At 24.6% G+C, this 12,608-nt stretch overlaps 3 protein-coding genes across 3 annotated transcripts; 2 read left to right on the top strand and 1 right to left on the bottom strand.

The window, feature by feature from the left end:
- Window positions 1–33: 33 nt before the first annotated feature.
- LOC122856871 (dysbindin protein homolog) lies at window positions 34–1,291 on the top strand. Its single transcript, XM_044158751.1, has 5 exons — window positions 34–150; window positions 242–534; window positions 603–758; window positions 827–967; window positions 1,034–1,291. Exons 1-5 carry the CDS (start codon window positions 83–85, stop codon window positions 1,120–1,122), a joined length of 747 nt encoding a protein of 248 aa, XP_044014686.1. The 5' UTR covers window positions 34–82; the 3' UTR covers window positions 1,123–1,291.
- Window positions 1,292–1,319: 28 nt separating this feature from the next.
- On the top strand, window positions 1,320–4,730 carry LOC122856782. Its single transcript, XM_044158621.1, has 10 exons — window positions 1,320–1,911; window positions 2,021–2,126; window positions 2,219–2,418; window positions 2,485–2,669; window positions 2,731–2,884; window positions 3,031–3,072; window positions 3,153–3,333; window positions 3,410–3,801; window positions 3,874–4,148; window positions 4,327–4,730. Exons 1-10 carry the CDS (start codon window positions 1,846–1,848, stop codon window positions 4,523–4,525), a joined length of 1,800 nt encoding a protein of 599 aa, XP_044014556.1. The 5' UTR covers window positions 1,320–1,845; the 3' UTR covers window positions 4,526–4,730.
- A 35-nt stretch (window positions 4,731–4,765) lies between these two features.
- LOC122856170 (protocadherin Fat 4-like) lies at window positions 4,766–10,549 on the bottom strand. Its single transcript, XM_044157864.1, has 4 exons — window positions 9,976–10,549; window positions 8,890–9,708; window positions 6,403–8,154; window positions 4,766–6,282 (listed from the first exon to the last, which is right to left on the bottom strand). The coding sequence occupies exons 1-4, from the start codon at window positions 10,547–10,549 to the stop codon at window positions 4,766–4,768; spliced, it is 4,662 nt and encodes a 1,553-aa protein (XP_044013799.1).
- Between the last annotated feature and the right edge of the window lie 2,059 nt (window positions 10,550–12,608).

Below are 12,608 nucleotides of genomic sequence, written 5' to 3'. Positions count from 1 at the left end.
TGTAAACATAACCTTAATAAATGAATTTTATGTTTATTTATAAAAGCCAAATATAAATTAAATATACTATAAATAATTAATAATGAATGTAAATATGTTTCAAACATTTAAAAGTACATTACAAACAGTTCAAGAAGGAATATCAGCTGGGTAATAAAATAAAATATAAATAAATATTGAAAATAAAAAATTATAAAATGAAATTGTTGATGTTTATTTTGTTATTTATTATGTTTTTTAGATTGAAAACTTTAACAACAACAGATAGTCCAAGAATAAAAAAATCATCAACAAATTTGGAATGTGTTAATTATGGTGCTGGTGCTGATTTGCTACATCATTTTCAACAACAATGGAATGAACTTCATGATTTGTCTGAAGAAAATTCAAAAAAATCACGTGAAGTTGATATATTAATTGGTGGTGTTTATGAAAAACTTGACAGACAATGGCACAGTATAATATTATTAAACAGTGCATTAGCAACAATTCCACAAATTAATAATGACATTAAAAATTTAATGGATCAACTAGGTATCAAAATGAAAAATGACTTTTATTATTATTTTGTAAATGGTATTTTATATTTTAAATTTTTTTAGGAACACTTGAAGAAGCATTTGAAGAAGTTGAAGCATCACTTTATAATTTGGAAAATTTAAATGAAACCCTGGAGCTTCAAAATCATCAACTTGATCACAGATTTCAACTTGCACTTTATAAAGAAAAAAAATTATCAAATCTTGATACAATACGAGGTAATTTAATTTTCTAAAAAATATTATTTCTATTATACAATATAATTAATATTTGTTTTTATTATTAGCTAAATTAGCTGATGAACATTCAAAAAGAGTAGTCGAGCATGAATTAAAAAACCAAAAAATATTAAAAGAACGTCAACAAACATTTGAAAAAGTATTTCGAGATGATATAGAAACTTATAAAGCAACTGGTGAAATTCCAAGTAAGTCATTCATTAAATATTAATAATTACTTAACAATTAAATTCGAAAAATTTATATTTTGTTAGAAACTGTGTCACCACACAAGGGACCAACACTAGAAGAAATTGATCTCGAGGATGATTCAACAGATTTTGATGATTTTCTAAAAAGTTAAAATCGAAATACAATTTTTTTTTCAAGTAAATAGTTTTTTTTATAAACCAAAAATGAATATATTGATCTCCATATTGATCATAAAGATTTATACGTAAAGTTTACACACTGTTACTGTGATTTTATTAAAAAAAAAAAAAATTCTAAAGTTTAATTAAAAAAAAAGAAAACACCATTAGAAATTAGCGAAAATAATTAATTTCGTTTCTTTAAATTACTTGATTATCTAATTGAAAAAAAAAATGTATTTTAATTAAAAATTTATTCGCGACACTGGCGCCATATAATATCTTCCAGTGGGAGATTCAAGAAAAATATATATAAACGAGGAAAGATAGAAAAAAAAAATTTATTGCGGTTTTTTCTTATCGTTTTACCATTCATGTGTATTTCTTTAATCAGTGGCATTACTGTTTATACTGATGATGCCTGTAAATAAAAAAAAAAAACATGTCAAAATATCATGAGATTTTAAAGAATTATCCAAAAAATATATTACTTTATAAATTAATATTAAATATTAATTAAATTTCGTATAAAAACAAAATAGAAATTATATTAATTGTTGAAAAATGTGTTTGTGAATTTATTGAGTAGGTTAAACAAATATTTTTTTAGCTTATTTGAATAATTTAATGGGTTTTTTTTTTTCACGCTGACATATTGTTAAAATAATTATTAAAAATTTAATTAATTATATTTTTTTTTAAATTAATAATGCAAAATGAACTTTGGAATTTTATTTTTAATATTAATTTACGCAGTTGAAGCAAGTTTCGATGATTGTTACGTATGTTTATTATTATTATTATTAATTTTTATTTATATATTGTGTTTTTTTTCTTTTTTTTTTATATAATTACAATGTATAGTTTTAATGGAAATTTTTTTTGTTTAAGTATTCATATAAACATGAGTGTTACAAAGAAAAAAGTGTCAACAATAGTAGTTTAGTATGCAGTCCTGATAACATATCTATTGTCAATATGGAATTGACAGATAATGGTAATAATTATTGTTGAAATAACAAAATAATATTATTTATATTTTATTATCTTTATGCAGTATTTTAAATAAACATGAATTTTTTATTTTAGGTTTATTGAGAGCAAGTTTAGGTCTAGTAAATTTAAATTGTCTTTATAAAGTTGCATTGTTGGTTGATACATCAATTAAAAATAAACAAGAATGTAAAAATTTAATTTTTAATGATGATAATAATTATGAAGATAAAATTCATACAAATGATCGTAAAATTTGTGTTGAAAAATCCAGTGATATTGATGATAATTGTCAGGTAAAAATTTAATTATTTTTTATTATTTTTTTCATGATTTTTTTAATAATCTTTATTTTATTACAGATGAAAAATTTAATAATTGAATATCAGTATATTTTTACTGGTTGTTATTCATTGAGATTTACAATTGATGGTAAAAATTATATAACAAGTGTTAATGAATTTTTTAATACTAATTATACAATGACTAATATTAAAGAGCCTCAAATTCGATGTTCGTTTGATAATCGTGATAATTTAAAGGACAGGTATGAATTTAAAAAAATAAAAACTAATTATAAATTTATTATACTAATGATATAATTTCAGTAATTACGTAACATTTAATTTGGAAATATCCATGGTATCAATTTCTCCAAGTATGACTCTACAATTGCGTAGTTTGTCATCAGATTATGAAACTGAAATAGATGCATGTAATCAGTATAGTAAAAAATTACAATACGATTGGGAAATAAGCTTGGTAATTTAATAACAAATAACATAATTATTTTGTTTATTATTTATTAGATTTTTTAAAATAACAAAACATTCAATAAATTTGCAAATTAATTTTATCTTTTATTAATTTAAAACAAATTTATATTAAAATTCAATTTGATATTTCAGGACAAACATAATCAAGATGTAAATAATTGTCATTTTATGATGGTAAGAGTTAATTTATTTTACAATAATAATTATTAAAAATTGATTGATAAAAAAAGAAAAAAAAATTAATAATTTTACAGATTCAAAATAATAGTGTAACAAATAAAATTTATGCCATTGATATTGAGTGTAATTTTTTACTTCCAGTATCATTTAATAATAGTTATTGTTTTTTACTTTTATTAAATGATGAACGTTGTGATATAAATACTATTTGGAATCCACCACCAATTAATTTACCTCCATGTGCCTGGATGTCACGTGAGTTCTAAATTAAACTGTAAATACTAAAATTAATAATAAATAAATTAATTATTCTTTTAAATAAATTCAACAGATTGTGATAGAATAATAAAACCAAAATCTAAAATTATTTATGATGGTTTATTACAAGATAATATACATACATCAACAAATTCAATAATATTAATTCCAATAACAGTTAGTATAATAATATTAATAATTATTATTTGTGCTGTAACATATACAATAAATCGTTGTCGTTTATTAAATGAACAAGAATATCTTAATGCAAATTTACGTGAATTAAAAATTAAAAATAATATTGATTGTAATATTGATACTGATGATGAGTGTAGAAGAATTTGTAATACATCATTGGATAATCGTACAAAATCAATTGTATTATTATACGCAAGAGGAACACCATCATTCATGTCATTTATGACTGAATTTCGTGATATTTTAAATAAACACTGTGACTGTCATGTATGATATATTTTCTTATTAATTTATATATCATATTTAATTTGTAATTAATATTTCTATTTTTTCTTGCAGGTGTATGATTGGTATGCTGCTAGTGAATGGAATTCAGTTGCTAAAGTTGGAGCATGTGATTGGGCTGTTAATTTAATTAAGAAAAATCATCGAGCTGTTTGGATTGATACACCAGCTGCTCGACTACTTATGAATGAATGTTTTACCAGCCAAATTCAATTAAATAATGATGCTATTAGTGATTTTCGTGATATGGCTTTTCCTGCTGTTTTAGAATGTGCTAAAAGAAATTTTATTGATTCGAAATTTCAATATAATCAACATTTTATTGTTAGGTAATTTTTTATTTATTTTTTTTTAAACAAATTTGTTTTTTATGCTCATTAACAATAGCAGTCAATTGTACAAATTGAAATAATATTTTTCTTATATATTATTAACCATCTTTGTTTTTTTTTTCTAATGAAATTATTTCATTTATTTTGTTAATTATTTGAATTTTATTATTTGCAGATTGGAAGGTGTCAAAGGACACTCAAGTGAAGATCCATTTTCTGATTTATCACCACATACTCGATACCTCATTCCATATCATTTAAAACAAATTTGCTCATATTTATCATCAGGTAAAACAAACAATTGTGGTAATGCATTAATGACTGCTGAAGTACAATTACGTGAGCGTTTAATACAAATTAAAAATGATATTTAACATCAACAGTATAATTATTATATGCTTGACATATAGTTTTTAATATTTTTAAAAATTATTTAAGCTTGAAATAATTAGCTTTAATAATGACTCATTATTAATGAGTGTTAATAGTATAATTAATTTTTTAAATTTAAAATTATTTTAAATTTTATCATTTCAATTGAAGTTTAATAAAAAATTTTATATAATTTTATTAATTTCATTGAAAGATTTTCTTTTTTTTTTTTGTTCGAAAATTTAAACAAGTGGTTTTCTACCTGTTGTTCTTTTCATTCTACTCAAAATGTTATACTTGCCAGATGCTTGACCGAATTTTTGATAAAGAGCATACAAAATTACAGCCAAGAGTAGTGTAAGTAAAATAATAATTATAATTATTATAATGTATGTAATTATAGGAGTCTTAATGACAATTGAGACTGTTGTTTTATCATCATAAATTCCATCAGATGCTTTAATAATCAAATTATAAGAATCAACAGAGATACGATCAAGTGCTTGATCAATGGAAATAAGACCAGTTGAATCATCAATTTTAAATGTCTTATACTCATTACCACTGATAATACTGTAAGTAATTTTACTGCTTGAATATTTATGATTAGCCTTGACAGTTAATAGACTATATCCAATATTTTCATTTTTATAAATTGTTACATGATACACAGGTTTTTCAAACGTTAGTGCATTATCATGATTTTTGGTGAAGGCGTTATAGTCTCGTTGTTTTTCATTTTTGTTTTCAGACATATCGGGGTTAACAAATGAACTTTTAGGATTTTTTGCTGTATCATCTTCATCGTCTATGAAAATATTGTAATATTGTTTTACTTCATTTGGTTTACCATCATTTGTAATTGCACTTGGTGAATTATCATATGCAATGACAAGAAGTGAGAAATTTGTTTGTTGCTCTCTGTCAAATGAAGGCAAGATTTTAACTTCACCAGTTTTTTTGTCAATTGAAAAGTTTGCTTCATTATTGCCAAGTGTGTATTCTATTTCATTATTTTGTGGACTTTTATCAGCATCAGTTGCATGTACTGTCATTACAACACTACCAACTGATTGATTTTTAAATATTTTTACATCATCAACATCTTTGAAAACAGGTACATTGTTATTAATATCTTCAATGGTTATTGAAATTGTTGTGTTGTCATGGAATTTGCCATCAAAGGCATCAACAGTTAAAATGAATGTTTTTAAAATATTATCATCTGTTATATTTTTATTCAGACAAATATCACCTGTTGTTTCATCAATTTTAAATAGCTCATCATCTGTCCTGGATATAACTGTGTATTTTACTTGACTTGTTTCATCTTGATCAAATGCCTTAATGGCAAATGGACAACTTTTAACAGTTGTGTTTTCAAGGAATTTAAAATTATATGATGAATTTTCAAACTTTGGTGAATTATAATTTCCATCGTCTATCAAAATATTGTAATATTGTTTTACTTCATTTGCCTTTCCATCAACTGTAATTGCACTTGGTGAATCATCAGATGCAATAACCAGAAGTGAGAAATTTGTTTGTGTCTCTTTGTCCAATTGAACCAAGGTTTTAATTTCACCAGTTGTCTCATTGATTGAGAACTTTGTTTCGTTGTTACCAAATCTGTATTTTATTTTATTACTTTTATCAGCATCAGTTGCATGTACTTTCATCACGACACTACCAACAGACTGATTTTTAAATATTTTAACTTCATCAACATCTTTGAAAACAGGTATATTGTTGTTAATATCTTCAATGGTTATTGAAATTGTTGTGTTGTCATGATATTTTCCATCAGATGCCTCAACAGTTAAATTGAATGTTTTTAAAATATTATCATCTGTTAAATTTTTATTTAAACAAATAGCACCTGTTGATTCATTAATTCTAAATAGATCATCATCTGCCCTGGATATAATTGTGTATTTAATTTGGCGATTTTTATCTTTATCAAATGCTTCAACGGTAAATGGACAACTTCCAATAGTTGCGTTTTCAAGAATGACAAATTTATTAAGTGAATTCTCGAATTTTGGTGCATTATAATTTTCATCATCTATCACAATATTGTAATATTGTTTTACTTCATTGGGTTCACCATTATTTGTAATTGCACTTGATGAATTATCAGATGCAATAACCAGAAGTGAGAAATTTGTTTGTGTCTCTTTGTCCAATTGAACCAATGTTCTAATTTCACCAGTTGTCTCATTGATTGAGAACTTTGTTTCGTTGTTACCAAATCTGTATTTTATTTTATTACTTTTATCAGCATCAGTTGCATGTACTTTCATCACGACACTACCAACAGACTGATTTTTAAATATCTTTACATCATCTACAATTTCAAGAATTGGTATATTGTTATTAATATCTTCAATGGTTATTGATATTGTTGTGTTGTCATGGAATTTACCATCAAATGCATCAACAGTCAAATTGAATACATTTAAAATATTATCATCTGTTAAATTTTTAGTGAGACAAATATCACCTGTTGATTCATTGATTCTAAATAGATTATCATCTGTCCTGGATATAATGGTATAGTTAATTTTACTATCTTTATCTTTATCAGAGGCTTTAATGGCAAATGCACAACTTCCAACAGTTGTGTTTTCAAGGAATTTAAAATTATAAGATGAACTTTCAAAGGTTGGTGAATTATAATTTTCATCATCTATCACGATATTGTAATATTGTTTTACTTCATTGGGTTCACCATTATCGGTAATTGCACTTGGTGAATCATCAGATGCAATGACAAGAAGCGAGAAATTTGTCTGTGTCTCTTTGTCCAATTTAACCAATGTTCTAATTTCACCAGTTGTTTCGTTGATTGAGAATTTTGTTTCATTATTGCCGAATCTGTATTTTATTTTATTACTTTTGTCAGCATCAGTTGCATGCACTTTCATCACGACACTACCAACAGACTGATTTTTAAATATTTTTACATCTTCCATAATTTCAAGAATTGGTATATTGTTATTAATATCTTCAATGGTTATTGAAATTCTTGTGTTGTCATTAAATTTACCATCAGATCCATCAACAGTTAAATTGAATGTTTTTAAAATATTATCATCTGTTAAATTTTTATTTAAACAAATAGCACCTGTTGATTCATTGATTCTAAATAGATCATCATCTGTCCTAGATATAATTGTGTATTTGATTTGACTATTTTTATCTTTATCAGTTGCTTGAATAGTAATTGAACAGTTTCCAACAGCTGTGCCTTCAAGAACGGCATATTGATTTAATGAATTCTCGAATTTTGGTGAATTATAATTTTCATCATCTATCACGATATTGTAATATTTTTTTACTTCATTGGGTTCACCATTATTTGTAATTGCACTTGGTGAATCATCAGATGCAATGACAAGAAGCGAGAAATTTGTCTGTGTCTCTTTGTCCAATTTAACCAATGTTCTAATTTCACCAGTTGTCTCGTTGATTGAGAATTTCGTTTCATTATTGCCGAATCTGTATTTTATTTTATTACTTTTGTCAGCATCAGTTGCATGCACTTTCATAACCACACTACCAACAGACTGATTTTTAAATATTTTTACATCTTCTATAATTTCAAGAATTGGTATATTGTTATTAATATCTTCAATGGTTATTGAAATTGTTGTGTTGTCATTAAATTTACCATCAGATGCATCAACAGTTAAATTAAATGTTTTTAAAATATTATCATCTGTTAAATTTTTAGTGAGACAAATATCACCTGTTGTTTCATCAATTTTAAATAGCTCATCATCCGTCCTGGATATAACTGTGTATTTTACTTGACTCGTTTCATCTTGATCAAATGCCTTAATGGCAAATGGACAACTTTTAACAGTTGTGTTTTCAAGGAATTTAAAATTATATGATGAATTTTCAAATTTTGGTGAATTATAATTTTCATCATCTATCAAAATATTGTAATATTTTTTCACTTCATTTATCTTTCCATCAAGTGTAATTGCACTTGGTGAATCATCAGATGCAATAACAAGAAGTGAGAAATTTGTTTGTGTCTCTTTGTCCAATTGAAGCAAGGTTTTAATTTCACCAGTTGTCTCATTGATTGAGAACTTTGTTTCGTTGTTACCAAATCTGTATTTTATCTTATTAGTCTTATCAGCATCAGTTGCATGCACTGTCATTACAACACTACCAACTGATTGATTTTTAAATATTTTTACATCATCAACATCTTTGAAAACAGGTATATTGTTATTAATATCTTCAATGGTTATTGAAATTGTTGTGTTGTCATGGTATTTACCATCAAATGCATCAACAGTCAAATTAAATACTTTTAAAATATTATCATCTGTTATATTTTTATTCAGACAAATAGCTCCTGTTGTTTCATCAACTTTAAATAGCTCATCATCTGTCCTGGATATAACTGTGTATTTAATTTTACTATTTTCATCTTTATCAGATGCCATAATGGCAAATGGACAGCTTCCAACAGTTGTGTTTTCAAGGAATTTAAAATTATATGATGATATTTCAAACTTTGGTGGATTATCATTTTCATCAACAATGTTAATTATATAACTGGTAGTAATTGCTAGTCCATTTGTAAAGGAACCAGTTGGCGAATTATCTGATGCCACAATTTCAAGAACATAATATTTTTTTTCTTCATAATCGAAACTTTTCAATGCCGTGACATTACCAGTTTTTTCATTAATTTTAAAAATCTCACGATTATTTCTAAGAGTATACGTTATTTGATTAAATTCTTTTGATATATCCTTATCAATTGCATCTACTTTCATAACGTGAGCTCCAATTGCATTATTTTCCTGAATTACTATATCTTCTTGTTGACTGTGGTTTGGCCATTCATCATTTACATCAATGACATTTATTATCAATTTGGTTGTCATTTGTTTTATCCTTGTGTCATTCTTTTTTTCTTGAACATTTGCAGTGAGATTTAAATAATATACTGTCTTCTTTTCATAATCAAACTTTTGATGAAAAATAATACTATTATTATTTAAAATTGCAAAAGTTGAAGTGTCATTGACAGTGTACCAATATTTACTATACTTGGTATTGATTTTTACAATACAATTGCCAGCAGTTGTATTTTCAAAAACGTAAAATTCGTATACAGGCTTCTTGAATTTCTGCCTTTTTAGTTCAATCGCATTTTCTGAAATTATTTTAATTACATTTATTAATTAATATTTTTGTGAAAAATTAATTTAAAATAAGTAAACAAAATTAATTAATAATGTGACTTACTTGAGATACAATTTTCTACCATACTGCCAATTGAATTTTCTTTCTTAATTTCATTATTCACACCTGAAACATTTATTATTATTTTAAATTTATTTTTCAAAGTTGAGAAAGAGATAAAATTATTATTTTAAATATTTACTTCTTAAAAAAAACAGTAAAATTATCAATAACTTACTTTTTTCAGACAAATCTGTTGTAACATCTTCAATGGTTATCGAAATTGTTGTGTTGTCATGGAATTTACCATCAAATGCATCAGCAGCCAAATTAAATGTATTTAAATCAATATCATATGTTAGATTTTTATTAAGACAAATAGCTCCTGTTGTTTCATCAATTTTAAATAGCTCATCATCTGTCCTGGATATAATTGTGTATTTAACTTTACTAGTAACATCTTTATCAAATGCTTTAATGGCAAATGGACAACTTCCAATAGTTGCATTATCAAGAAGTTTAAAATTATATGATGAATTTTCAAACTTTGGTGGATTATCATTCTCATCAACAATATTAATTTCGTAGCTGACATTTTTTGATAGTCCATTTTTAAAGGAAGGTGTTGGTGAGTTATCTGATGCCTCAATGATAAGATAATAATATGATTTTTTCTCATAATCAAATGTTGTTAATGCTGTGACATCACCAGTTTTATTATCAATTTTAAAAAATTCATAATTAGTTCTAAGAGTGTACGTTATTTGATTAAATTCATTTGATACATCTTTATCAGTTGCATTTACTTTCATAACGTGAGCTCCAATTGCATTATTTTCCTGAATTACTATATCTTCTTGTTGACTGTGGTCTGGCCATTCATCATTTACATCAATGATATTTATTATCAGTTTGGTTGTCATTTGTTTTATTTTTTTTTCGTCCTCTTTGTCTTGAACATTTGCAGTGAGATTTAAATAATATACTGTCTTATTTTCATAATCAATTTGCTGATTTAAATAAATACTATTATTATTTAAAATTGCAAAAGTTGAATTTTCATTGACAGTGAACCAATATTTTTTATAATTGGCATTGATTTTTACAATGCAACTGCCAGTAATTGTATTTTCCAAAACGTAAAATTCGTATACAGGCTTACTGAATTTCTGCTTTTTCATTTCAATCGAATTTTCTGCAATGTTTTTAATTACATTTATTAATTAAAATTGTTGTAAAATATTAATTAAAAATAAGTAAAAAAATTAAATAATAATATGACTCACTTGAGATACATTTTTCTACCATACTGCTAGTTGAATTTTTTTCTGTAATTTTATTATTCTCATCTGAAACATTTATTGTTATTGAAATTTTAATTTAATAATATAAAAATAATTAATTATTCTTTTTAAAGTTGAGACAGAAAAAAAATTGTTAATTTAAATATTTTTATGTTAAAAAAAAAACTTACTTTTTTCAAAAATATCGATTGTATTATCTTGATTGTCTGAGAATAATTGATCATCCACCTCGATAACGTTTACTATTAATTTGGTTGATACTTTATTTATTGGGCCATCCTTTTTTTTTTGCGCATTCAAAGAAATATTCAAATAATATGTTTTGGTTTTTTTATAATCAAGCTTTTGAGAAATAGCAATACAATTATTTAAAGTTGAAAAATTTAACGTGTCATTCAGGGTGTAATCACGTTTATAATAATTGCCAATATCTTCGTTAATTTTTAAAATACATTTGCCAATAGTTGCGTTTTCAAAAACAGAAGTTTCATATTTTTCTTTTGTGAATCTTATCACTTCCAAATTAGTTTTATATTTATTTTTATCAAAAGTTGGCAGTGTAAAATCAATTTTATATTTTTCTTTATTAAATTCTGGCAAATCTGGCAAAGTAATATTTTTTATAAAATTTATCAATTCAAATTTCAGTAAAAAATAAAAATTAATTAAAAGTAAGTAAAAAAATTAATAATATAATTTACCTGGGTTAATGGACTTAATTTTCGTTGCCATTCCATGTTCAATTAAAATCGCCAAACCCAAAAAAATTAATAATGAATAATTCTTCATTATTAATTTTTTTTTACAATAAATTGTCTTTGAAATAATTTTTTTGTCTTCCACGTTATGAGACAGAATATATACTGACAGAGTACAACTTGAACAGTAGACTTAAACTGACCGTCGAAAAATAATATTTTTCATTTATTGATAACGCACCATCGCTCAAAGTGGCCTTATAAGGCTCGGCAGCCGATTGTTGTTCAGTTTGATTTTACTAATATACCCTCAGGTCACTAAAAAACATATTTTTTTTTTATTTTCCACAAATATTTTCGTCTTTTTGTTTTGTTATCAGTTGTTTGCTGACGTGGATATTTTGACTGTTTATTGCGTTTAATTTTAGTAAAATATTTTTAGGTCAACCAAAAAATATTTTTTTTCTTTATCTATATTAGGTGGATTTTTTTTTTTCATTTTTTTTTTTTCGTTATCAGCGGTTGAAACTGAACATGAATCATGTATGACTTCACATTTTCCATCTATTTTTATACTATTCAAATATTCTTTCAAAAATTCATCAATGTTTTTTCTAATCAGCGTTTTTTTTTTTTTTATATTTTATCTTCTCAAAATTATTATCATTGTTAAAAAAACTTGAAAATAAAAAAAAAACAATACATAGTGGATTTTTCGTTTACTAAATAGACTCAGAGAATTTTTTTTTTTTTTTTTAATCAAATTTTATTGTGCCACACACACAAGAATATTTTTATAAACTTGCCAACAGTTTATTTTCTAAAAGATACTTAATTATAAACGTTTCAATTGGCCAGTTAATTGTTGT

Source organism: Aphidius gifuensis, linkage group LG5 (genome assembly GCF_014905175.1).
Source record: "Aphidius gifuensis isolate YNYX2018 linkage group LG5, ASM1490517v1, whole genome shotgun sequence".
NCBI classification, from domain to species: Eukaryota; Metazoa; Arthropoda; class Insecta; order Hymenoptera; family Braconidae; genus Aphidius; species Aphidius gifuensis.
The sequence above is the reverse complement of the archived record's forward strand: the minus strand, read 5'-3'. Positions and strand labels throughout refer to the sequence as shown.

Coding starts and splice junctions, on each gene's coding strand:
- LOC122856871 (XM_044158751.1), top strand. CDS start 83: ATGAATGTAAATATGTTTCAAACATTTAAAAGTACATTACAAACAGTT. Junction 759..826: donor AAATCTTGATACAATACGAG/GTAATTTAATTT, acceptor TTTTATTATTAG/CTAAATTAGCTGATGAACAT. Junction 968..1,033: donor AGCAACTGGTGAAATTCCAA/GTAAGTCATTCA, acceptor ATATTTTGTTAG/AAACTGTGTCACCACACAAG.
- LOC122856782 (XM_044158621.1), top strand. CDS start 1,846: ATGAACTTTGGAATTTTATTTTTAATATTAATTTACGCAGTTGAAGCA. Junction 3,073..3,152: donor ATAATTGTCATTTTATGATG/GTAAGAGTTAAT, acceptor ATAATTTTACAG/ATTCAAAATAATAGTGTAAC. Junction 3,802..3,873: donor ATAAACACTGTGACTGTCAT/GTATGATATATT, acceptor TTTTTCTTGCAG/GTGTATGATTGGTATGCTGC.
- LOC122856170 (XM_044157864.1), bottom strand. CDS start 10,549: ATGAAAGTAAATGCAACTGATAAAGATGTATCAAATGAATTTAATCAA. Junction 9,709..9,975: donor AACAGATTTGTCTGAAAAAA/GTAAGTTATTGA, acceptor AAATAATTTCAG/AAAATGCGATTGAACTAAAA. Junction 6,283..6,402: donor TAGAATTAATGAATCAACAG/GTGCTATTTGTT, acceptor TAACCATTGAAG/ATATTAACAACAATATACCT.